Source organism: Melospiza melodia, chromosome 12 (assembly GCF_035770615.1).
Source record: "Melospiza melodia melodia isolate bMelMel2 chromosome 12, bMelMel2.pri, whole genome shotgun sequence".
Lineage (NCBI taxonomy): Eukaryota > Metazoa > Chordata > Aves > Passeriformes > Passerellidae > Melospiza > Melospiza melodia.
The window spans coordinates 9,244,512-9,269,250 of NC_086205.1; the positions used below are offsets into that span (position 1 = coordinate 9,244,512).

The 24,739-nt window shown below is 42.9% G+C and overlaps 1 protein-coding gene across 3 annotated transcripts in view; it reads right to left on the bottom strand.

Moving 5' to 3' along the window:
- Positions 1-215: 215 nt before the first annotated feature.
- The window catches only part of STAG1 (STAG1 cohesin complex component), a 150,779-nt gene continuing 126,255 nt past the window's right edge, over positions 216-24,739 (bottom strand). For all 3 annotated transcript variants that reach the window (XM_063166706.1, XM_063166705.1, XM_063166704.1), the window contains 14 exons: positions 24,337-24,424; positions 22,957-23,037; positions 18,778-18,870; positions 16,045-16,219; positions 15,162-15,301; positions 14,595-14,696; positions 12,969-13,117; positions 11,850-11,978; positions 8,257-8,462; positions 5,908-6,079; positions 4,767-4,877; positions 3,878-3,992; positions 2,526-2,606; positions 216-2,442 (listed from right to left, as the gene is read on the bottom strand). In XM_063166706.1, the coding sequence (XP_063022776.1) occupies positions 2,419-2,442; positions 2,526-2,606; positions 3,878-3,992; positions 4,767-4,877; positions 5,908-6,079; positions 8,257-8,462; positions 11,850-11,978; positions 12,969-13,117; positions 14,595-14,696; positions 15,162-15,301; positions 16,045-16,219; positions 18,778-18,870; positions 22,957-23,037; positions 24,337-24,424 (1,666 nt within the window). In that variant the 3' untranslated portion in view covers positions 216-2,418. The remainder of the gene's footprint in view (positions 2,443-2,525; positions 2,607-3,877; positions 3,993-4,766; positions 4,878-5,907; positions 6,080-8,256; positions 8,463-11,849; positions 11,979-12,968; positions 13,118-14,594; positions 14,697-15,161; positions 15,302-16,044; positions 16,220-18,777; positions 18,871-22,956; positions 23,038-24,336; positions 24,425-24,739) is intronic.

The following is a 24,739-nucleotide window of genomic DNA, read 5'->3' on the forward strand; positions in this document are numbered from 1 at the left end:
GAAAGAAGCCCAGAGAGGGTTTCCATCACTCTGGAGGCTGAGAGGGTAAGGGAGTGGAGTACAGGTCTGGTTGTGAAGCCTGGACTACATGAAAGCTACCTGTCAGTTTTGCCTTTAATAACTCCTTGAATTCCTACTACTACATGGGATGACAAAATGTGATGGTCCAAACAAGCACTTAAAAAAAACTATAGTGAAGAGGGTGCTCATCATACTCATGATTTTGAATAGTTTATTAAATGAAAGGTGAAGCATCAGTTTTAAATTGTACAAAAGGAAAAAAAAACCTCATATTGTAAATGTACAATTTACAGAATTACTAGCAAAACCAATCAAGGAGACACTCATAATACAAAAACCTATTGACTGCAAACTGAACTGGAGACCCATTGCAGGTACCATGATAATAAATGTTTGTTATACAGTATTCTACAATGTTAAATTAGGAATCAGTTTTCCACACAGAGGACTGTGAAGCACAAGGTTTGTCTGAGACTCTGACTCAAACTGGGCAGCATCTGTTGTGCCACCATGCTCACAGAGTGACCCTGGGACAGGTCCTGCAGCCATTCCTGCCCCCAGGCCATGGGGGTGCACAGAGGGAGGTAACAGGGTTTATAAAGTTCCAGCTACTTCTTGGATTAATAGATCCCCAACCCACACTAAGGAATGGCTGAATTACCTGGTCAAACATTTTTGGCAACCGTGTCTGAGAACTGCACGTGTTGTGAGAGCCAAGCTCAGCTGGGTGAGGTGCTGGGCTGGGTCAATTTGGGCTCTTTCCCTGCCCATGCTGGGCACTGAGGGGTTGGGCTGGTGTCCAGAAAGCTTGAAACAGAAAAAGCTCCGTGATTATTCTGCAGTTGCTAAAACCAAAGCACCTCTGAAACTGCTGTGCTCCAAGTGGGTCAGTCTGCTTTGTATCCCAACTGCTACTGAGTGCAGAAAGATGAAGCTTTTGGGGCCAATTGTTGGAGATCTGGAGCTGTGGAGGGCCAGCACTGCTGGTGCCAGGCCAGGCTGGGTAAGGAGCAGCTACTACATCGAGTCATAAAATCGAAGCATAATGAAATTCCAAATTATTGAAGACATTGAAAAATATCTTAGTACAATGAATTAGCTGAGAATGTTTTGGGGTTTTTTTTGGAATTTTTTTTTGATGTTTTTAGCTTTTTTGAAAAATCATATTTTTTTCCAAAGAATTACTCTCAATATGCACAGTTAACACTGAAAATGTAGCTGTAGTCCATTGTAAGCTTAAGAACTTCACCATCTAAGCACAAATTTCTATGCAGCACATACAGTACTTCTAACTGGCAAAATTAATTTACAAAAATAGCGGAAAAGGGTATTTACGGCATGGAAAGTAGACTCTGTTTTATGGTACAGTTAAAATTACTTTTAGTATGCTAAAGTGATCCTTTCCCCCACCCTTGAACTAGTTTTTTTTTAATAGGAAAGTTGCTGTTTATGTACCTTGTGTTGGCAGGCTTGAAGTAGGTAGTAAAAACAGCAAAGTGATTACTTGAGAACCATTTGTGTGTTTTACTGAGAATACTTTATTTGCTGGTATAAGTTGCTAAAAATGCACAGAGCAAGTACCAATAGAAAATTTACTGGTTTTGTGTCCCCATGTGCTATATAAAATGAATGTTACACAGCATCTGTTGGAAAAGTGGCTTCATGGACATCTCTTACTTTATGTCCCATTATAAATAAAAATAAATCTTCTCAAGAGTATAAAATCTGGGTTTATCATATCAGAATCTGAAATTTTTTGGCAGAGATGCACGTCATTAGAATTCTAACCTCTTCTCTGAGAGTGTTCTTCTCCATGCCTATGAGAGGACATAAGCGTACCATAATGTTAATCAAATCCAGTGTGTTCCAAAACACTTTTCTGTAGCCAGAACGACCTGCTTACAGCAGCCTTGCTAGTCAGTGGCTGATAGGCATAGGTTTAATAAAAATGGCTAGCTTTGAAAACATAAAAAGGCAAATGTTAAAACCGTTTTAAATTGTACAGCAGAAAAATAAAGTTAAAAAAGTTCTGTTTTCACTCAATGTTGTTTTCAGAAAACATATGTAGAACAGTGTTTATTTTGACAGCTGTCTTAACAATTTAAAACTTCCTCCTCATCCAGAAAAAAAAATCCGTATTAGGACAGTCAAGAACAGGGATACAAATGATTTTTTAGGTCAGCCCTTCTGAGGTGACTGGATTGGCCAACATTCCCGTGTGTCAATAAGAAGCTCCTCTTCTCTCCGTCACTACACCAAGGGGTTGACCTCAATCATTTGGTTAAAAATCAAACCGTATCACATCAAAAATGTGGTTTTCATACAAGCTATCACAGTATATAGGCCTCTAGCTCTAAACAATAGAGTTCCAAGTTTGTAAAAGGTCTTCGCCAGACTTCAGAACATGGGCATGCCAAATCCCTGCAAAGGGGGAAAACACAGCGGTTACTGGGGCGGGACACTCAAAGCAGAGCTCAAAGCAAGCAGAAGGAACCAGCCCTTACTGAGTCGTCCTCGATGATCGCCGCCGAGTCGAAGAAGTCCGGCCGCAGCTCCGCGCGCTCGCGCCGGTTCCGCGACGGCGGCTGCAACACACGGGAGTTGGAACAGCACGGGACACACAGAGCCCTGCCTGCCACAGGGCCCTGTCCCTGCCCCACCTTCCCCTGTGCCACAAAACCTCTGGGGCAAACGCAGGACAGCACTCCCTCCACTCTTTGTTATTGAAAGAATGGTAAAAGCTGATGGACTCTAACTACGTGCTCACAGTTAAGGACTTGCCCAAGGTTCCTGCTGACTTAAGGATGTTTCTGTATTGGGACTCTAGGCCAGACTGCACAGAAACTCCCTCTTAACTCTTTATGCTTCAAGTTCATATTGAAACGAGCTCTGACATGGTCAAAAATGGATTAACCAACAGAAAGGGTACAGAAGATACTGAAATATTTCTGAGGCTTAAACCCTTTGTAGTGTCCTTCCCCACAAGCACAGGAGTAAGTGTGAGCCTCACTGGTTTCATCAACTCCTTCCTTGCCTGGGATGTTACTTGGTAATTAAATGAGTGCTGGCAATAACCTCACTATGCAGCAGCCTTTCCCAAGACACTGTAGCCCAGTCCTAATATAACCTAGGGCTTGTTGTTTAAATGTGAAAGGAGAAACAGCCAAAAAAATGGTGAAGTGTGTAAAGCAAACAGCTCCTTTATCCCATTTTGCAAGGGAGGAGTCATTTCCAGAGGGGAGGCCAGTTAAGGCTGTAAGTGCTACAAGGAACCTCTCCCAACAGTCAGCACAGAACTGGAAGGGACTGAGGCTGCCAATGATGATGGGACCTGTTTGGGAGCAATTCCTGTTTAAGGAGCTCCCATCCACACACCAGTGCCTGTGCTCCCTCTGGCTGTGACCTGAGACCTTGAGTAAGGATGCCCTGCCCAGCCCACCTCCTCAAAACCAAACTGACCAGGAAAGGGAAAGAGGGAGACCCATTGGCTGTGCCCATCTGACACATCATGGATGCAATAAAGAGCTTTGTCAGCACAGCCTGTAACTCATAACCTGATCCTTGTGGGCTGACAAGTCTGAGGTGTGTGATGCTGCTGCTGCCAGAAGCTGCCCAAGAACACAGTCTTGGGAAGAAGGAACATTAAGCAATGCTCCTTGGTGTGGCTCTGGAACAAACCCACTGGGCTCAAGCCTGCAGCTGGAGGCTCTGGGAAGTTCTCACATCATTACCATTCTAATGTTCAGACAACTGGAGGCCAGACTCAAAATTTTGGAAATTTTTGTTTACACTTCTAAAATTCCTTTTAAATTAGTTTTCCACTGTTTTAAACTTGCCATTGATAAGATTTACTGACCAGATCAATGACCATTGTGTCCTCGAATTCTTCATTCATGTCTTCTAGCTGGCCTCGTGAGGACATCATTACATCTTCAAAGATGGGCTCAGCGTCATCTTCCATTAGACCTCGTCTGATTAAAGAGAGAGTCAATCATTTCTGGGCTAAAATACTTCCTAGGCCTGATCTTTGTCATTAAAAAGAATGCTCAAGTCTATCATTTAATGCTGATGCTGAGGGTAAAGCCAACAGGCTCTTTGGAATACCAAACAGAGGAAAATCACACATGAACTCCCCTCCCCAAACCCTGGCCCAGGCTGAAGCAGCAAGTCCCACTGACAGCACTGTGAGCAGCAACTGCAGTTGTTACTGGGCAGTAACTGCTCTTGTGTTTGCCTGCCCTTTTACCAAGGAGGAGTGACACTGTTTGCCAGGGTCACTGGTAAAGCCCTGGGACCCCAGCAGTGCCTTCAAGCCCAGTTCCAAAGGCTGTAAGAATTCCAGTCCCCCTGCTAAAGGACTCGGTGGGATCAGCACAGAGCACGTGGTGCCCCAGTGTTCAGCCATGTGTGTTCCCTCCATTACTGCACAGGGGGACAACTTGGCAAAAAGGATGGAGAGCACAGCAACAGGAACTGGCTCATGGGCAGAGCTCCCAGGGAATTACACAGCACACAAACCATGGAACCCTCTGAGGAATGGGGAACTGCACCTTCACTGGGCCTGGTGTCTGGCCACAGTCAGAGAATGGCAGTGCTGGGCTGGATCCATCCCAGCACTGCAAACTGTCCCTCTGCTCTCCCACAAGGGTGAAATGGCACAGAAACCACTGGCAAGGAGCAGGAAAGGGAACATTTCACTGGAGTCCTGCACGTGGTGCTGAGAGCAGCAGCCTGTGAGCACTTACACTGCGTGCCTGACGCCACTTCTGCCTTTCATGTAGTTCATTCCTGTCCTGTCCTTTCGATTGAGATCCTCCAGCTTCTGCTGGCCCAGCCATGAGATCTGCATCTGGGGACTGACACACAGGGAGTAAGTTAGGACCCACAGCAGTAACAGTTCTGAGCTGCCTGTTCTGGGGCAGTTTCTGTCTCCAAGTTCTGTGTCCGGCCATGCTTCAGATTAGGATAATTAAATCCCATGCACCATTGTACACATCTTCTGGATTCCCTTCCACACTCTGTCTCCTCTCACTGTATGTGCACAAAAAAATCAATTAACTTGCAATAAAAGCAGGTATGGAAACACTGACATTGCTCGTCCATTAGGGGCAGGCACCTGGAGCAGGAGCACCTCCAAAGTTTCTTATTAAATAGTACTTTAGTGTGTCAGATGAGGCAAAATATGAGCAAGAATGGATCCAAATTAGTAAGTGACAAAAATATCACACAATGTGAAAAACAAATGGCTTTTACAACTTAAGGGCCAGTACCTCACCATGTATAAATACCTTCCAGGCTGCCCTGCTGATGCCACCAGCAGCCTGTGACCCACAGCCAGTCTGTGCTCACCTGCTGCATCCTGGCAGCACCTGCTGCCAACACCCACTGACAGAAAATAACCAGTGTTTTCCCTCTAAATGGAGGTGATAAAATGGGAGCAAAGGGACAAAAAGAATAGATAACTTAGGGCAATTACCTCAAATCAGGAATTACTAGCTCAGCAGCTGGAAATTTAGAAAATATTCTGGTGTCTGGAGAACCTTAACTCTGATATCAGGCAGGGGGAAAGAAAAGAGAGTATCTACAGGTCTTCCAAAGAAACAATTCCACCCAGCCTGGGACAGAAGCACTAGGCTGATTTGACCACAACTGTATGGCTATATGGAAGTTTTAACATAGGGAATTTCTACTATGATTCCATTACAACATATTTTTCTGAGACCTGAAGACAATCCAAGTATTGCTGAGTTGTGGCCAAGGCATTTCTAGGTGGCTTTGCAAATCAGCACTGTATCTCTGGAGCCACAGGCTGACAATATCCCTATAAACCACAAGCAATTCCTTTGCCTGCCTGACTGTACCTGATGCTGAAATTCCAAGACTTACTTGTGTAAAAAATCCTGTTCAGATCCCTGCTCCGACTCGTGCTCCTGGATCTGCTCTCCCATCTGTCTGGTGTTCTCTCTCAGGACAGTGGAGGTGAGCTGAGGTGTCTGCAGTGTCCCTGGAGTATGGATGTTCTCATTCCTGTTCAGCCAGGAGCCTTCCAGGCTCTCATCTAGAGAGAGAACACTGAAATCACTGCTCAGTTCTGACCACATGCAGGGCAGCATTCAAACAAGTGTGCACTGAGGGATCACCTGGATAAATGCTTGGAATTGTAAGTTTTTCAGTTCTAATTTTAGATTCTGTTCTTTTAAGTATTACTAGCCTCTATTCCCAGCAATAACAACAATTTAAAGGGAACAAACACAAACCCCATGGCAAACAAAGTCATACTGCAGCACGGCCTCAGCTGCTGGGTATCTTGGACATAAACAATCAAGGTAATTCCCAATTCCTGAGTTTACAATTGGAGATTGATAATCTCATGCACCTACAGCAACCAAGATACAGTTAAAAGCTAAGGCAAGGTGGAGCACAAACCCCAAATCTGGTCACTCCAGATCTTTAGGACGGTCAGAACCACTGGAGTGGAGCAGGGAGGTGACACTTAGCAATAAAAATGAGGTAAAGATGACTGATGGTCTAGCTGGGATCCTGTGCTTGTGTTGGGAAGGAAGCAAAGCAGAGAGGAGGGAAGAGGGAGGACTTGAGAATGGGTTAGAGCAGGAAGTGTGCAGCCAGAGAAACACAAAAAATTCAGTTGCTGGAGTGAAAGACAGGAGATGACAACACAGATGACAAGATCACAGATTTACTAACAGGAAATGCATGGTGAGAAAAGTAGATGGGGATCTCCATGGATCTGTTCACCCTTCCATTGCCTTTTACTACCCTTTAGGCATAAATGTCTAAAAAGCTGCCTATTTATTCTCAATTTTACATTTCAATCATTTTTATGTTAGGAATTTTTTTAAAAAATGTGTTGATTTTCTTAAGGCATTTTGAAGAAATGGCACAGAGCACATTTCCTCTCAGAAGCAACAGGGAATGTTCTCCAAGCCAGTCCATGCTGGATTTAGGTGAGAAAGGAACCTGAGGGGACTGGATATGGTTCTTTGATGCCACAGTAATTTCTGCAGTGATCTTTCTCCTGTTAGATCCTTTAGGGTGGAAATTAAAGAAAAAAAAAAAAAAAACAAAAACAAAAAACAAAAAAAAAAAAACCACAAACAAACAAAACCCAAACAAACAAAAGTTTCTCAAATGGAAAGTGTTGGAAATCAATTCTCTCTTCTACTGATCACTGAAAGAGGGTGACACAAAAAGAGTATGAGATAAGGAAAGCCCCAAAACTACATCTTAAGCCTGAGATTTGCCTTACTGAGAGACAAAGATGCTACTACACACCCCAGGGTAAAAAAATAAGATATTGGTAAAATACAGTAGAATAGAATGAAAATGGCAACAAGAGGAAAGAAGAAAACCTCAGTGGCTGAATTCTGTGAAAATCTTGGCATCCTGAAAGAAGGAAAACAGTGCCTGAAGAAAGGAGCCAGTATTTTATGTACCTACATTTGAGGCTGGCTGTGAGAAGGACCTGGTGCAGAGACTGCTCACCATGAGCTGCAGTAGAGAATGGACCTGGCTGTATGGGCAAACTTTTGAGGACTATTATGGGAAATTGCTGTATATTCAGGCTAATGGACACTACATTCCTACTGAGGGATTGCCATAGATACTGAACTTGGAAAAACCCTGAAATTTAAGATCCCACTCACATCTACTGTATAGTGGAACAGCAAATTAGCATTCACAAAAGTCCACACTACAGCACACAGATTGACCAGGAACAGATGCAGCCTTGTAAGAAATTTGCTATCACAGCCAGATTCCTGATGAACACATCTGAGGTCCCAGGAAGAGTAAATGCAGACAAGACTAGATTATCAGTACTATTTTAAACAAAAATGGTGTCCTTTTACTGTTCCCAATGGCCCTGCAACAACAGAGATGAGAATTTCTGCCTGGAATCTGTTCCAAATCCCTGAGAATTAACAACTCCCCAGAGGGAACCATAGGCAGAAATCCAGCGTTCCAGGAGTGAGAAAGAGCAGGTAACTCCACAGACACCAGCAGTAACAGCTTTTAACAGTTCTGATTGCCAGTTTTGGTCAAGACAAACAAGAGCAGGGAGCTGTGGTGGTATTTCTATTAAAGACACATGCAGCAGAACAGATGCCTTGGTTGTGCCACATCCAGAACGTATCACGTGTTTCTGCATGAACTGGTAGAGCCCCCTCTCCTGAGTGTCCAGCAGGCCAAAGCCCTGTGCCCTGTGCCCTCACAAACCTTCCACTCTCTTTTTGTGGAGAGGGGGTCGGCCCTTCTTGTTCCTCACGGAGGAGGCCTTGCTGCTGCTGCTGCCGCTGTTCACTGACATCCTGTCGTCCTCGCCGCCCGTCACCAGCGAGTTCCGGTACGAGATCAGCGGCAGCCACACGTCCTCTCTCCTCTCCATCATCTGCTCTGTCAGGAACTTCTCCAGGTAGGTGTGCCTGGAAAGGAAAGACAAGGGGTACAGAGTGCAGCAATCTCCCCATATCACCCGGATATGGCTGCTGTGTCAGCAGCCAGGCTGCATCAGAGCCGCTGCAAGGATGCAGGATGTCCCGTGGCATCCTGGAACAAGAGAAATGGGTTCATCAAATGCAGCCATTTATTTTTCCATAAGAAATTTGAACACCTGGTCCACTGCCATGAAAAGTCCAGTGCACACATGTTCACTGAAAGGAGGAACGAACAACACCCTCCTGGTATGGAGGACATAGAAACTGTTTTCTTTTTCCATTGATTATTTAATTATGGAATCAGATGTAATCTCTAAAATGAACATGCAAATCTATAAATGTGATTCTAATGAGTTTGGCTGCAGAGCCAAACATTCAGAGGTTTGGTAAGAGAACTCAGGTACTTCAGCATCACTTCCTGTACCCCTCAGTCACAATTTCCTTTAACACCACCTTGCCAGGTTGCCAGCAGTGGGAGTCAACTCCACACATTCCACATGGAAAGGCAGGATTTCCTCTGTAGCTCATGGCAGCTCAGAGTTGTTACACAGCCCAGCCCCAGAACAGGCCCAGGAGCCACATTGCTCATGGGAGGGTGACATCACATCAGTTTTTTGATTCAGTGAATGGCATAACTTTGTTCAAGAAACAGCAGGTTCCTGTCTACTCTTTTATTGAATATTGTCAATGCTTCCCCTTTCCTTTTCCATGTGTATATTAATTCCCAAACCTGGCAGCAATGGGAAAAATCTTAGTGTGTTCTCTATTTTATGGTACCCAACTGTGCCACTTGAGCTCTTCATGGCTTCAGAGAATCTACCTGCAGAAGAGTCTTGGAAAGGAAGAAGTTTTTCTGCCTCCAGCTTGTATTTATAGAACCAGATTGCAGATTTATGGCCAAATTGTGAAGGTGGAGAACGACACCACCTGGGAGCTCTTTACTGCCTGGATGCCAAACTTGAGACATCTGCTCAGCATTTGGGGGAGCTTCACACTGGCACTTCCTATCAACTCTGAGCTCAGTGGACCTCACCCACGTCGAGGCTCTGCTTCACCTGACACTCACCCAAAAGTCAGGGTTCCATCTAAGCCAACTGTGTCTATGAGAGAAATAAGTGGAAATAAGTGCCTCCAAGGATAATCTCCTCTATTCTGTCCTACATTAGTTCCTGAGGATTTCCCTGCCTGTATCTGCCTTAATGGGTTTGTAACAGAGTGTTAGTACAAATTCTTTTCCTCCAGCTGAATGAATCTGGCACCTTACATGAACAGTTTTATGTGAAATCCATAGATTTGAATAAATCCATAAATGGTTATCACCACTTCTGAAGGTTACTCATAAAATGATTAGCCAGATTAACAGGCTAGAAAAACTAAATTAAATCAATGTGGCTGCTTCATTCCCAAACTGGAAGCTTCTCCCTTTTCTAGCCCAGAGGAAAGAGCCAGCAGCCCAGCAGAAGGAAGCAGGAGCCCTGTGGAACAGCAGTGTGTGCTGGAGCCTGTCAGGAAGGGTGTCCTGGAGCAGTGCCCTGACACCTGCAGGCCCTCAGGTGGATCATTTGGGCGTTGAGGCAGGGAAGCCAAGCTGGAGAACCTGGGCAGGCAGGCAGCCACGTGTTCCTGAGACTGTGAGGGCTCCAGAGCACTTCTGGCTGCAGCCAAGAGTCCTCTGCTGAGTCTGGGGAGGGCCTCTGGGCCGGGAGGGAGGGAAGTGATGCTGAACATGAGACTTCTCCAGCAGATGGTGGTCATGGACCTTCCTGCACACAGGCAGCCCCTGTGGTGGGGGAGAGGTCCCTGTGGATTGGAGCTACAGAAAAGGGCAAATCCAGCATCCCCCTCCTGTCCTGTCAGTGGAGCACTCTGGGCAGGAGCGGAGCCACCTCCACAGAATCCTCACACGTCAGCAAATTGTGCTGACCCTTCTCATGGTCACCACAGCCTGTGGGGTCTGGGGCAGGGCTGAACTGATCCCAACACAGCAGGCTGACACAGATCAGGCCCTAAAGGACCTATTTATTTTCATGATCATCAGATTCAGCTGAGGTCAATAGCCCAGGTATAGATATTCCACCACAGCAATCCTTATACTCCTGCAGGAACAGCCACTGGTTGTGTTTGTGGGCAGGGGAACCTTTGAGAAAGAATTTAAATGGCAACATTGAAGGTGAAGGAACAGAATGTCCCAAAGAACTGAATTTCACTCAAAGGCTCAGGTTAACAGAAGCTGTCAGGGGCAGCATGATGTAACTTTAAATATCAGACACTGGAAACTTGTGGAAGGGCTGACCCTGCTGAAAGGCTAAACTTCACTAAATTCAACAGGAAACAGGCAGAGGCACTTGAACCACCATGTAGAGAACCTACAGCTCAGCTAAGAAGACAAGCCATAAAATCCTTTTATCCTTAAGTCCTGTCCTGAGGAAGAGGATAGAGGCTGACAAGATTCCAGGATGTAACAATGGAGAGCAGATGCACAAATGGAGTGCCAAGCCAGCCTAACTGGATCATCCCATTTCCTAGCTCCTTTAACTATTTGTCCTACAGTGTTCACTGACTTGAAATGATTGATACAATGAAATTATCGATACAATGAAAAAGTGAAATTGGTTCAAGTGTGTACACAAAAATTATACAAAGTTAACCAAGCTGCATTTCTTACTGCAAAGCTGTAATGTTCATAGTTGTTAACCCTAATAGAAAAGTCCTTTAAAAGAAATGTCTTCACAGAAAAACATCTGTCAAACCTTCACAGCAAGATCTGACAGAAAGAATCAGTTGAGGCCATTCCAGTTGATTTTGTGTTGACTAACATTCAGTGGGGTCACAGAACTGACTGGAAAGGCACCTATAACCATAAATCAGCAGATCTGGCAACTGCACTTCTAAACTGGTCACAAAGTTATTCAGTGAATTTAGGTCCACACTGAGCACATAGTGCTTGGCTGGTGTTTCACTGGAGTCCTCTTCCAATATATGAAAAGAAACAACAAATATAGGTTTACAATTTCTGTAAATGAAGACAGAAACATGTTTCTGCAGTGGTGACAACCTCTAAATTCCCTGCACTGCTGATGTGTAATTTCTTTTCTTCTAGCAAAAAAAAGGACTTTTTATTTTCAATATCCCATGAGAAATTTTAAATAACATTGTTTTGGGAGGTCTCAAGCTCACCTCATTAGCGAGTCTGATTTTTCTTTTCCTATTTAGTTTTATTACTTTAAAACACAAAAAGATGAGTAAGTATGTATGTGAAATGTCTCAGGGATTTTCAGTAGCCCCTGTTAGATTGTAGGGACCTCAAAGGAAAGAGTTGGAATCCACAGTGCAGGGATTAACAGAGGCCAGGGAAGAAAACAGAGCATTACTTACACGGTCTTTTTGTCCTGTCGCAGGAGTTTGGAAGAAAATTCACTGAGCACTTCCAGGAAAGCAAGGTTAGGAGGTGGATAGTCTTGTCCTTTCTGATTCTGGTATTTGAAGGCAAACTCTATGCCATCTCTACAGTACAGAAATATTAACATGTTCAGACATTTCCAACAAAAGTCCCCCAAAAAATCCCCAAACCCAAAAAAGCAGAAAAAGAAGCCCAACCCAACACAAACAAGTTGCCCTAAATCTGAGCTGAGTGATGAAACTGTTTGAATCCTCAGGTCCCATCACAAGGTAATTCCCCATTAGCAGCAAACAGCAGCTTTTGGACAAAGGGGAATGCAGAGTTCCCTGTGGATTTGTGAGACCCCCTCAGATAAGCACATGGCCAGTCCCTGTAAGAGGGAACTGGGCAGAGCAGGAGCTCCATGGAACGTGTCAGATCAAACAGGAGCCAACCCCTGCAGCCAGAGCAGAGAACTGAGTCCCCAGAGCAGGGACACACTTGGTTCTGCTCTGTCACCTGTGACTGAAGAGAGCACTGTCCCTTCCCTCACCCAGCAAGGCACAAGTGTCCCCTGACCCCTGCCTGGCTGAGGACAGTGCCTGGTGCGTCCTGACCGAGCCATGCTGATCTCGGTGTCAAGGACTGAGTCTCTGAGACACCAAACATTAGCATCTGAACTTTTTTATGGCATGGCAAAGTTACAATTTAAATTTAGCAGAACCTTTCCATGCTTTTCTATGCAGCAGTTGCATAAACATTTTCAGTCCACTTTAAAGGACTTCCTAAAGATTTTTAGAGTACCTTTACATAACAGCCCTTGGTTCCTCCAGAATCCACATTGGTGTGGAACAAAGAACCATACTCAGTTGTTACACACAACCCACCTGAGATAAACATAACCATGCCGATAAATTCCAATAAATAATTAGGTAGCAGCTAGTTTGTTTCCTTTCTACCTACATACATGTAGACCCCTCCAATTAAAGTAGAAAAAAATATAGAATTATTCCATATAATTGCCTGTTGAGATTATGTATCCTGAGAAAGGGAATGCTGAACAGGAGTTTTAATCTGAAGTAGTGTAAAAATCCAGTTTATTTACCACCACTCACTTGTGTAGTGTGGCCACAGCCTCTCTTGTCTTGATCTGATCCAAGCCAAAAGTGAGGGCAAACCGCCGGGCCAGCTCCTTAATGCCACTGACGTGGGCAGAGGTCCTGTCCAGGTTGGGACCTTGCTCCTGAACAAGCTCATTGAACAGCTGCAGAGAGAGTTCAGAGGTTGATATCTGTGAGCTGGGAAACACTTTTATTGAGAACGGCTTGGGTTCTAAACCTGCTCCATCTGAGAATGGCCTTTGTGATGACTGAGACACAATGGAGTCCCTGTCACCTGCCAGAATTTCTTCTGTCCCTCTGCTGTTTGCCAGCTGTCCCCATCTTGTACCTGTGTGGAGTTATTTTGGTGCAATTCTGCACCCACCCTCCCTGAATTCCATCTATCATTCTCCCAACTCATCAAGAAGCTCCTGCATTCTCGTGCTGTTCTCTTAGCACCCCCATCACCCATCAGACTGGTGGTGCTCTGAATTTGGGGATCCAAACTGCAGCTCCTCCACTGTAGCCTCAGTGCCTCTTTGCCCAGCTCTGCTGCCTCCAAGGCTCTCCCAGCACAGTACTGAAGTGCTTGATGCTTTTCCAGCCAGTTCTACCTCTCCTGGCACTGCCATTTACACCCCATCTCTCACTGGTTGCTGAGAGCATCCTGGCAGACAGTGTCAGTGAGGATATTAAATCAGGCTCCATTACAGCCACTGTTTCTCTCATCTCCACAAGCTCTGTTACCATGTAATTAATGACAGCAGCTTAATTGGACAGGATTCCTCCTTGACAAATCCACACTGGCTGCTACTTGTCACTGAGGCTCTTGCAAAGAGCTCCTCTCATTACATTTTTCATGGAATTTTGTCAGCCTGACTGATCTGTGGCAGCTGCTTCCTCCTCTCCAAGTCTTGCAGACATGGGCTGCTTTGACACTCTCTGACTCTTCTGGAAGTACATCTGTTTTTCTCAGGTTTGCACAGATCTCTCTCAGCTTCCAGATTGCTACAGCAAATCCCTTAGGAAGGGATTTGGGGAGGTCCAGCTCATTTGAAAGCATCTAATTAGCAGAAGTAATTTCTCTGTGCAATGGCTATAGCTGGTACTTCAAGGGCCTAAGTGGTATTTAGTGCACTTTGTGCTGTTGCTTGATAGATTTCATCACCAGGCAGTAATTTATGGGTGATGCAAAGAGAATTTTTCTGGGAAAAAACATGTCTAACAGTATTGGAAGACTTAATTAGCTCGAAATTTGAAAAATTCATCAGTATTTAGACAAAGTATAAGGAAGATGCATTACTTCAGCAAAGGTTAAGAAGAAAAAGCCATCCTAATTCTTCTTGTTGACTCAGGATCAATAAACAAATGCCATGAATCAGCTTGGACCAAACTGCCTCCAAGGCTCTTCTGTCCCTCCCTTCCATTTTTACCTGCCCAAGCCTTGCCAGTGTGGGCCTATGGAGACAGAGATTACTGAGACACAGGGGCAGTGACAGTCTGAACTGGGGAGCAGGAAAATGAAAGAATGTCCTAAGGAAATGCAGCATTTCTGCTTCCCTGTAAAGTGCATCAGAGGAAATCCTGGCCAGGGCTTTTTGCAGTGAGGCATTTCTAACAAAAAAAAATCAATGCTCTTACCTGTTGCAAACTGAGAATGAGTGTCTTTGCACACTGGATTTTATCTATTTGCCTGGTTTTGCTCAGGGTTTCCTTAATGATATCTCCGTAGTCATTGTAGTACTAAAAACAAATGTGAAAAAAAATCAAAAACTTTTAATCAAAATCTCTTATACAATTTCTTACAGTTTTCCCAAGGGAAAGATTACTTCTAATTCTTGATTTGAAAAGGCAGCAGTTGCTCAAATCCAGATTTTTTATGTGAGTGGGGGGCAACATTTCAGTATCAAAATTTAAACTGAACCCTGTGATAAGGTAGGGAACTTCTGTATTTATTTTCTTTTGTAACAAACATGTTGAAAACCCTACAAAAGAGCATTTCCTGCCCCAAACTAAGCACTTGATGAAGGTGACCCATGGCCGCCAATTCCAAGCAACAACACGACATTGATCCAACACCCCCTGAGGAAGCAGGTGTGAACAGACACCAGCACAGAGGTGTGTGCTCCTTGTACATTGGGGGGAAAGGAATTCACTACAGCCAAAAAGTGGAGTAAGGAACAGGACAGGAGGATGCAGGGCCTGTACCTTCATATAGTGTTTGAAGATATCTGCTGCTGCATGCATGTCCACAATGTCATAAATTATCAGCTTGCTAAAGGCAGCCAGAAGGTTTCTTCTCTTATGTAAAGCTTCTATTTTGTTGGCTTCATCTTCTTCATCTCCCTCTGAAAGCATCATCAGAATGTTTGTAAGTAACTGTTAAGTTCTAAAACAACATTATCAAAGGGGAGCTCTTAGAAAAAAATCAATTCTTGAACATGAAGAAAGAAGGGTTGTTGGAGAAGAAGCTAAAATGAAAGGTGGTAAGTCTTGAGTCCTGCCTTCTTGGAAACTTCCAGGGAAGTTCAGGAACATGACACACCACTGATCAAAGCTGCTCTCCATAATTCTCAAGAGACCCTGGATATAATCCACATGGAACTGAGTCATTTATTTCCCGAACCCTGTGAAAAGCCACAGTGAATGCTGAATGCTCTTGCTTAACTTCTCAAAAACAGAACCTTCACAGAGACTCCATTAACATGACTAAGCTATAAATATTTAACAAAAGAAAAATCAGAAGCACCAGTACTTCTGCATGCCTTGGATTTTCAGATGTGAAATCAATGCTCTGAACAACAGGAAGTAAAATCCAGTTGTAAGAAGCATTAACTCTGAATGGCAATGCCATAAATATTAAGTCCCTATGCAAGGCTTTACTCTGTGAATGAAAAATAAACTGCACAAATAAAATCTTCAATATAGCTATTATATAACAAAAGCATATTCCACAACTTATATAAGAAACTTCAGAGTAGTGACCTTCCAAAAAGTAGGAATACTTCTGAAAACATCTGAACAAACTGATCAGAAAATTCTATTTTCTCCTTTCTTCTGTGTCTGGTATGGAAAAAAAAGCTAAACATACCCATGCTTTGATTTTCATCATCTTGGTCAATAAACACATGATCCATGACAAAACTGAGAAGTTCTGACTGGAGGCCTGAGTCTGGATTGAACACCAAAGGCTGGAGCCCTTCTCGACCTCCCGTCATCAGCTGGTGACTAAAAATCATCAGGAGATCACAGAGCAGCATGAAAGCCTGCAAGGCACAAGAGAATGAATGCAGTGAAAAGTCAAGAAAGGAAAACAAAGTACCACTGATCTAATTTCCAGATACCCCCTGCTACTATTAAACAGCTTCTTAAACTGTTCTCAGGTGGAGCTGTTTATGTGCTGTGAGAGTATTCCATTATGGCTTCCTCTGCTCTGGAATGCTGTGCCCTTGGTTCCTAGGTCAGGAACTGTGGTTATTACCTTCTCCATGTCCCACATCACCCATATTAAACTTCCATTTCTTCTCTAGGAAAAGAACTCTAAATCTACCTCTGATCCAAGGCCTGCAGCAAAATTTGTAGTAAAGAGAGCATACCTCTTTTGAATAAACAGTCAAAAAAATCAAACAAGTAAAAACATGAACAACACTGAGGGAAAATTCCAGCTGAGTCACTGTCAGACCCCAAAAATACAGACAAACAGCCACAGCAAGGACATTTTTGCAGAATTTCATCAAAAGCTCTGGCAAAAAAAGAACCAAGTTTGTCTGCACAGCTTTCAAATCCAGACAAAAGCCAATCTGGGCAGAATTGTCCATGATTTATGCTCGTTACTATTATAGCCTGATTACCTGAGACAGGAAAGAAGGCAGCTGTCATTAACTTCCTTCCTTCCAAGGGCTCATTCCTGCATGGCAGCATGTTTTGCCCCCACATGGCTTCTGCTGGTGTCTCACAGCCAGCTGTCTGCATTTGATCACATTCAGCACATTTCTAAAGCCTTTTTATTCATAGCTTCTCTATTTTTAACCTCAGGTTCTGAAAACTTTAAAAATTTCCAAAATAAAATCTGAACTTCCTAGTAAATGCTGAACTTCCTAGTGGCTCCCTTATTTCTGGGAGTATGTTATAAAATCTGAATGAGCTACACTCAGGCAAGAACAGATGCACATCATTCTAAACTATGTTCTGTTGAGACCTTAGGAACAGATGTTGCTATTTGGGATTTTTCTCCCTTTTATCCAAAGGCTGTGATTCATTCCAGTGATGATCTCACCTGCTCTAAACTCCCCTGATACTCAACAGAACTGAAGCTCTTCCTAATGCAGACCTCTAAAAAAGAGCACATGAGTAATGCACTGCTGGTGCTGAGTTCTGTCCAATATAAAGGCAGCAGTGGGCTCAGTCACAGGATATTTATTTCCCTCAAACACTCATGGAAAAGTTGAAATGTTTCAGTCTTGTTTCTCTAAATACTTCATACAGTTTTCCTTCCTTTGATATGGACATCAACTTTGTCTGGAAAGAATATCTGGAGCAAAGATCAAGTATGGTAGGGAGACAATTTGCACATAATTCTCAAAAAAATCCAGTAAAACAAAAGCAGTAAGTAGCAGTCCTGCTACTCACAGAAACATACTTTTTAAGGAAGAAAACAAAAGCAAATCATAGAAGAGTCAGCTGGAATGGGTCCCTGGAGTCTCCAGCCACTCTGCCCAGGACACTCACTCTCTCTGGGCCTGCCTAGGCGTGGGTTTGTCTGGCTTGAAAACTTCCCCACAACTGGGAATTGCAAAGGAGCTTCTAAACAAAGTTTAAATTGTCAATGAAAAAACCACTGTGGCCACTGGCAGGAAGAGAACAAACCCATGTTAGTACACCTCAAGAAGAAACCCAAAGCAGGAATGCCAAGGAACATTTGCCATTTGCTGAGGCAGGAAGGATGGCAGGTCCAGCTCGAGCTGGAAGGTATTTGCATGCAGCTAGAAGATATTTTCACATTATACAATATTAATATAATATGCCAAGAGTAACTACTCTGAATATTAAAAAACAATTACTAAAGCAAAATCAGCTGGAAGCCAATGACACACAAGTCTTTTAGAACTACATAAGCTACTGACATCTCTGAGCATTTAATGTTTATAGTTAGCAATCTGAAGAACAGAGAGTAAATGCTAAGCAGAGCTATCTTTCAAAGAAATAAAAGTGTCTTTTGACAAGTATTATCTTTTAAATACCACAGGCCAAAAACCCCAGCCAGTTATCAGTTATACTCTGCAAAATCTGGGGAGGTCTGATAGAAATGCCATTTGTAGACAAATGTCATTGACATAAATCAGTGTGTATTCACATAACCTCAGCTAACAAACCAGCTACTGTGTCCTGCAGAGACAGATTTAATTATTTCAACAAACCCTTTGATTCAATGGGAAAAAACCCAAAAATATTCAGCCCATTTGAAGTCTCAGTCACCCTCCAGTAGTGCCTATTTCCTTTTAAATAGAAATGCCTACTGCCTTTTAATCCAGTGTCTGCAGAAAAAGTCTTTCATCTGAGGTGACTGAGTTGGATGCCTGAAGTCACGAGGGCTGGAAATGAGCCTGAGCATCCAGGTAATCCTTACTCACTGTTAATCAAAAGTTAATTTGTCATGAGCTGTGCTTTGGAAGTTCTGTTAATACAGCTGCTCTTCTGGGCTGCTTGTTCAAATTTATTTAGACAGGGGCACAGATTATTTTACTTTAAGTTTGATGTAGTGTTGTCTTGAGTTTTATTACAATTTAAGAATCACACTTTTCTAAGAGTCAGACATTACTTTTACCTGTTCTTTGACTGGAGTGTTGACATTTGACAGACACTGCTGGCAGACAGCCAGGAAGGATTTCACAGTTTTCCTCAATACCAACAAGTCCTCCTGGAGTAAAGATTAAAAAAGAAAGTATATAAAAATTAGTAAGAAGTTTCTTGAAGGAAGCAAAATAAAGAAATGGTGTTGATTTAATACATTCTACAAAAAGTTGTGAAACAAATAAGCTACTCAAAGAGAACTCACATGAAACAGTGCCTTGGTTTTACAGTGATGATGAACCAATCACCAAGAAGAAAACAAGAACCCCAAATGAAATGAAATGAGATGAATTCACAGCAGGATGGCTGGCCTCTGCTCTGCAGACCTTCCCCCAGGACAGCCCTCTCAAGAACAACCTGCAAGCAATGTGAAGAACCTACATAGTGCCCATGCAATGTTTTCCTTGCAGAAATGTTTTACTGATGCTGTTCAGCCCATGTGTCTCAGTTCTGGTTTTAGCTTTCCTTGTGCTTCCTGCCACGAGCTCTCGTTGTTCTGTGTTTACTGCAGAGCCTTTTTGTGGTCCATATGTTCTCCCTGTGCTGGTTCACAGCACAGCACAGGACTGCCAGTGTGCCCAAGCACCCAGAGTGTTCCCAAAGCACTGCATTTCTCATCACTTCCAATGGAGTGAGTGGGATTTGCTGATATGGACACTCAAGGTCTGTGCACTCCCTCACCTTCCTATTCCTGAGCAGTTTTTCTCTGATGATGCAGCCATGGTGCCACTGCATTACCATGGCATTACAGAATCTCTAAGACAGTTCTGCTCTATTCTAATCACAACTTGGATATAAACCTCCCATTTGGCAGCATTAAGATGCCTCTTTTTAAAAATTTTAAATTGTGTTTTGTTCACTAATTGATCTATATCATCCCCATTTTCAGGGCCTTCCCAGATGACTGATAAAAATGACCCTTTTATTGGGAGAGAACAGATCTCTGCCAGAATGCATCAGAAACTCTTCCATTGTGCAAGGATTGCTCACCTACATTTTTTCTTTAATATATGGATCTGTCTTGAGCTATTGAATATGAGTTACATTAAATCCAAACATGCACCTAAAATGCAATGTGATATTAATGTCTTAGAGACACTGGTGTTTCAATTGATTTTCTTCTCAGTCGAAAATGCAATCTCATCAACAAGAAATTGATGTGTTTCTTGCAATCTTAGCTGTTGGCCCTTCAGCCTTGTACCAACTGTGTTTTCTATCTCCCACTCCAAGATTCTACCCAGGACTGATGCCAGGCTTATCAGTTCACCTGTTACACAGTCACCTGATTTACCCCTTCAAGCACTGGGATTACAGTCACCTTCCTGCTTTCTACTTTCTATTGCAATTACCTTCCATTTAGATGTCCATGAATTCAACAGAGAAACTAAAACCCATGAAAAAACCTACATACAGGTTAAAAAGGGAATGAGTGTGTCTCCCATTTTTCTTTCTGTCAAAGTGACTAACAAGCAGGTACATGATATTTATTACCCTCTCTCTTGACAGCATAGCATGATAGAGATTCATATTGCAAAGTTATAGACAGCAGGAGAAAGCCCAGCTGAACAGTGCAATGGAGCCACCTGGAACTCTTCTGAGCTTGGAGAAATCCCCAGACTACTGAAGAGTGGGAATTTTTTTCAACAGAGAAAATGAGAAAAAAAAATAAAAATTAGATTTCCAAGTCTTTGAGCATTCTGGGGTGCACAGCCCAGGCTCTTGAGGTGTGAGTACCTGATCTGCCTTCAGCTGAAAAGCTGATATGAAACCATTTTATCATTCTGTTGGCTGTTAGGCAAAACCACGAGGTCACAACTCTGCAATTGAACTGCTCCATGGCAGGAACAAGAATGAGCTGTTGAGAGCAACGGCAGGAGTCTATGCCACCACCCAAACCCAAACCCAGGTGCTCAAAAGACTCATGTCTACAATTCTTTAGATACTTTCCAGCTTTATATTAAAGCTTGTTTTTTCCCTTGAAGTAATTTTAAAATTTTGGAAGCCATTTGAACATTAGACAAAAAATAACTTAATTGCAAAATGACTCTGTTCCCAGTGTATGCCTATGGTTGTCAAGTATGACTCCACCACAGAATCAATACAAGATACAAAAATTACCAAGCAATTCTGAACTGTAGCCAAAGAATTCACTTTGAAGGAAACCTTGCCAGAATTCCCCATCCCACCTGCAAACTCCCTGCAATGAAAGGTGCACCTGATGGATGCAAAGCACACATGAAACAAAAAATGTAAAACTTGCCAAGATACTTGTACTTGTTTCCATCTTTTATTCCTGTACTTACAACTCCAACACATTCCTATACTTCATCCTGTGCACTGACTGCCTAAATGGGACCTCACGAGGTGAAACAGAGCAGCTACTACTGCCAGCATGAGGTCACACAAATGACCCAGCTGGCAGCAGATGAACATTTCTTACAAATCAATCCCTGCATCTCTGATCTCTCAGCCTGACTGTTCAAGGGAAAGCTAAAAGATCATCTTTGGAACATGAGCCTGAGAACAAAAATTCATAAATCTATGGGATATAGAAAAACAAAGACTTAAGATCAGTTTTATGACATATTATAAATTCTCTTCTCTCCATTTTCATATTTTTTATCTTCCTTCCCCACTAATTCTCCTCCTAACTCTGTAACTGCCTCTCCCCTCCCTGTTCTCACCCCTCCTCTACAGGTCCAAGGACCTTTTCCTCCCCTGTCAGAGTTTACCTCATTTGTATCTAAATAGAAACCAAGCAATTGCTTCCAGCTGGTCTTTTGCTTTGTAACCTTCTGCTTTTGTCTCAAACCTGAAAGGCTTGTGAGTCCAAAAGCCTCTCTACTTCTGGCAGCTATATCCATTGGTCTACTAGAGAGGCTATACACCCCTCTCTGCCCTGAGATCATTCTAGAAACAGCAAAGTAGCCCTAGAAACCTGCATGGACTTACATATTAAACTGCTGTGCCAGAAATGTTGCTGTAAAAGTCTGAATGCTTCCAAAATACCCATGAAATAAATGTTTTTCATTCTGAGATGCTTCTGTTAATGCCTTTGCCTACCTAAACCATACAAGTTTAGGTAGACATAGATGCCCTTTAATGTCTACCAATTTCCAAGCCTAAATAATGACTTATAAACCAGCCATGGGCAAAATTATTTCCCAGTGGATGAAATGCCACATACAGTGCAGATCAGATCTATTTTCACAGTGAACTGGAAAGTTTGATAGCAAAGTGCTCTAAGCCACAGCAGGTCTGTGGTTGTCTCTTTGCCCTCAGCTGAGGCTGCTGCCACTCTGAAGAGCTGCAGGGCACTAATGCTGGAACTGAGCATGCACAAAACTCATTTTGTAGAGGCTGGAACCCCAAATAAGAAATTGCTAGGAGTTCTCTAAGTGACAGTAATTATGATTTTCATGGGGCAAAGCCAAATTGACTTCTATTTGGCATGGCCATTCTGGAGTGACCCTTTGGAGGTCTTGTAGCACTTCAATATAACATCTTTACCTTTTTGATGCTGATGGAGAAGTACAATTATTACTTCAGTTTTCATGTCATTTTAATTTGATGTATTACTTTTGAAAAAGCCCTGAAAAAACAGGATGCTGGCCTCTGACTGAGAAAAGAGCTAAGGAAAGGTCCTGGAAAAGTCACCTGTCACCTTGTCCTGACCATACTTTGTGTGCATTTGCTTTTTATTAGCAGTTGTTACTTCCTGTGCCCTGCCATTTTTATTGCAACATAAAGGCTGTAATTAGAGAGTAAGCAAAGTAACTTATCACATCAAGATTAAGCTATCTGTGGTCTACAGATCAACAGTATTGCTCACAACTGTTCATGTCAACGTTCCTTATCAGCCATGCAAACTGCAGTCCTCACAATAAAGTGTGTTAATTATCCTCTGCAATAAAAATATAATAATCAGCTGCTATAAAATCCTGATTAAAACTATTTACATTGCTTAGACATATGCATGATGTTAAATAGATCCTGAAACACGGAACAAATCTGAACAGCAACATTTTATAACATATGTTATAAATTACAACAAACGATGGCAAGAATGGAAGTTACAAAGAAATCAGGTGTAACACCTTTGTAGGTAAGTTGTGTCTGTCAGTAAAATCTGTTTGATCAAGTGGCCACTTACTTTGGAAGGGGAGCCCTCAGTGATTTTCACCAGCTGCCATAGAATAGAGTAATGGGAGCACTGCAGTGCCTGGACAACGATCTGTAACACAAGAACACACAGAATCTCAGCATGCTGCTAACAGCAGGCACAGCAGGAAGTGTATGGAAAAATCTATCAGGCATTTTGTGCTGAAAAGACAGGAGCAGCTCTTAGCACTTTTTATTTTCAAGGGTATCAAGTTTTCCCTTGGTTGGCTTGGTGCAGTAAGAAATCAGCCTACTAGAGGCAAAAAAATACTGTGTAAGTCTGGGAAACACCAGAAATCTGCACTGGGATACAGCAGGAGGTGATGTCACAGTGTACAGAAGTACAACCCAACACCTACATCTCTCAGATCAAAAGCATCTGTTGAAATATCTCCATACCTGGTTTCACTATTAAACAGCATTAAAAATCTGCTCCACTGGAAAATGAACATGTAGCCCAATTGCTAAAAAAAGGGAGAAAATACAACTTGTTCCATGGAGAAGACCAGGGTCATATAAAGCATCCATGATGTCTCCTGAACAGCTCAAATCCAGAGGAGGTGCTAAAACTGCCAAACTCCTCAGGGTGGCCTGCAGGAAGAAATGCTGAGCAGACCTCAGATTTCAGCACCTTTCCCTAAAATCTTATGGAGGCATTTGGAGAGCCACACACTGTCAGACCCAGAAACTGAGGATGGCTGGCAGCTGCAGAGACAGGTTTTATCTGCCAGCCCTGCCTCTCCAGTAGCACAACTCCAGCATAAAGCAGCAAGGGCAGAGAGAGGACTTTCACTCATTGTGTGGCAATGCCTCCTCTTAGGGTCCTTTCTACAAAATTCTTATTCAGAATTTCATGGGAATTTATTTTTTCTAAATGAAACTGAGCTAGAATTAACAACTGGCTTCTAACTGAAACAAAATAAAAACTTAAAATGTTTAAATGCTTAAGTAGGAATTCTGCAGTTTAAACAGGAGTCATGGGAGAATATGAGATGGCTCCTGTGCTCATCCATGACAAAAAAAACCTGAACTCTGAGGGAACAAAGTCCCAGATGTGTTCCCTAAAAGAACTCCACTAGGATGTTCTAATTTCCTGGTTTTCATAAACTTTCATCTTACCTTCCATGCACAATAATAATTTGTGATCATTCTAATTGCAGCCAAAGCTTACAATGTTGGGTTTCAGTGTAAACATCAGGATTGATGCACTGCTTTTCAGAGTCAGGAACACCAGCTATTCCCAACTTTCCAAATGAGAAAGGTGAGGGAAGAAGCTCAGAAATCATACATGGAACTTTTGAATTTCTGTACAAGCAGACTCCTTAGAACCTCAGACACCCCAGTGATGCAGTGCAGGTGCTGTTAAGGGTACCTGTTCTGGCATAGCTCCGTGTTCAATTCCAGTTCTCAGCAATCTGTAGCAGTTACTGAACAGATCCCATTTGGTCAGATCATGAGCACTGGAATGAGAGAAAATCAAGAGGGATTAATTGTGTTCCTCAGAACCCCCAGCCCAGAGAGCTTTGGTGGTTTCCACAGCTGACCAAGCAGCTGCACAGCACCTCACTCCACGCTAAAAGCACAAGTCAGGCTTTCTGATAATCCAGGAAAAATGTTTTACTACATGGGATTTTTTTAGGGAGCAGATAAACTCTCTCCATATCATACACCTATAAAGGCTACTTAAGCATAGCTGCTGCTTCTCTCTCTAAGTTATCGTTCCTCTTTTGGAAACATTGACAGAACTCCAGAAAACCCTTCCCTGGCATTGCAGT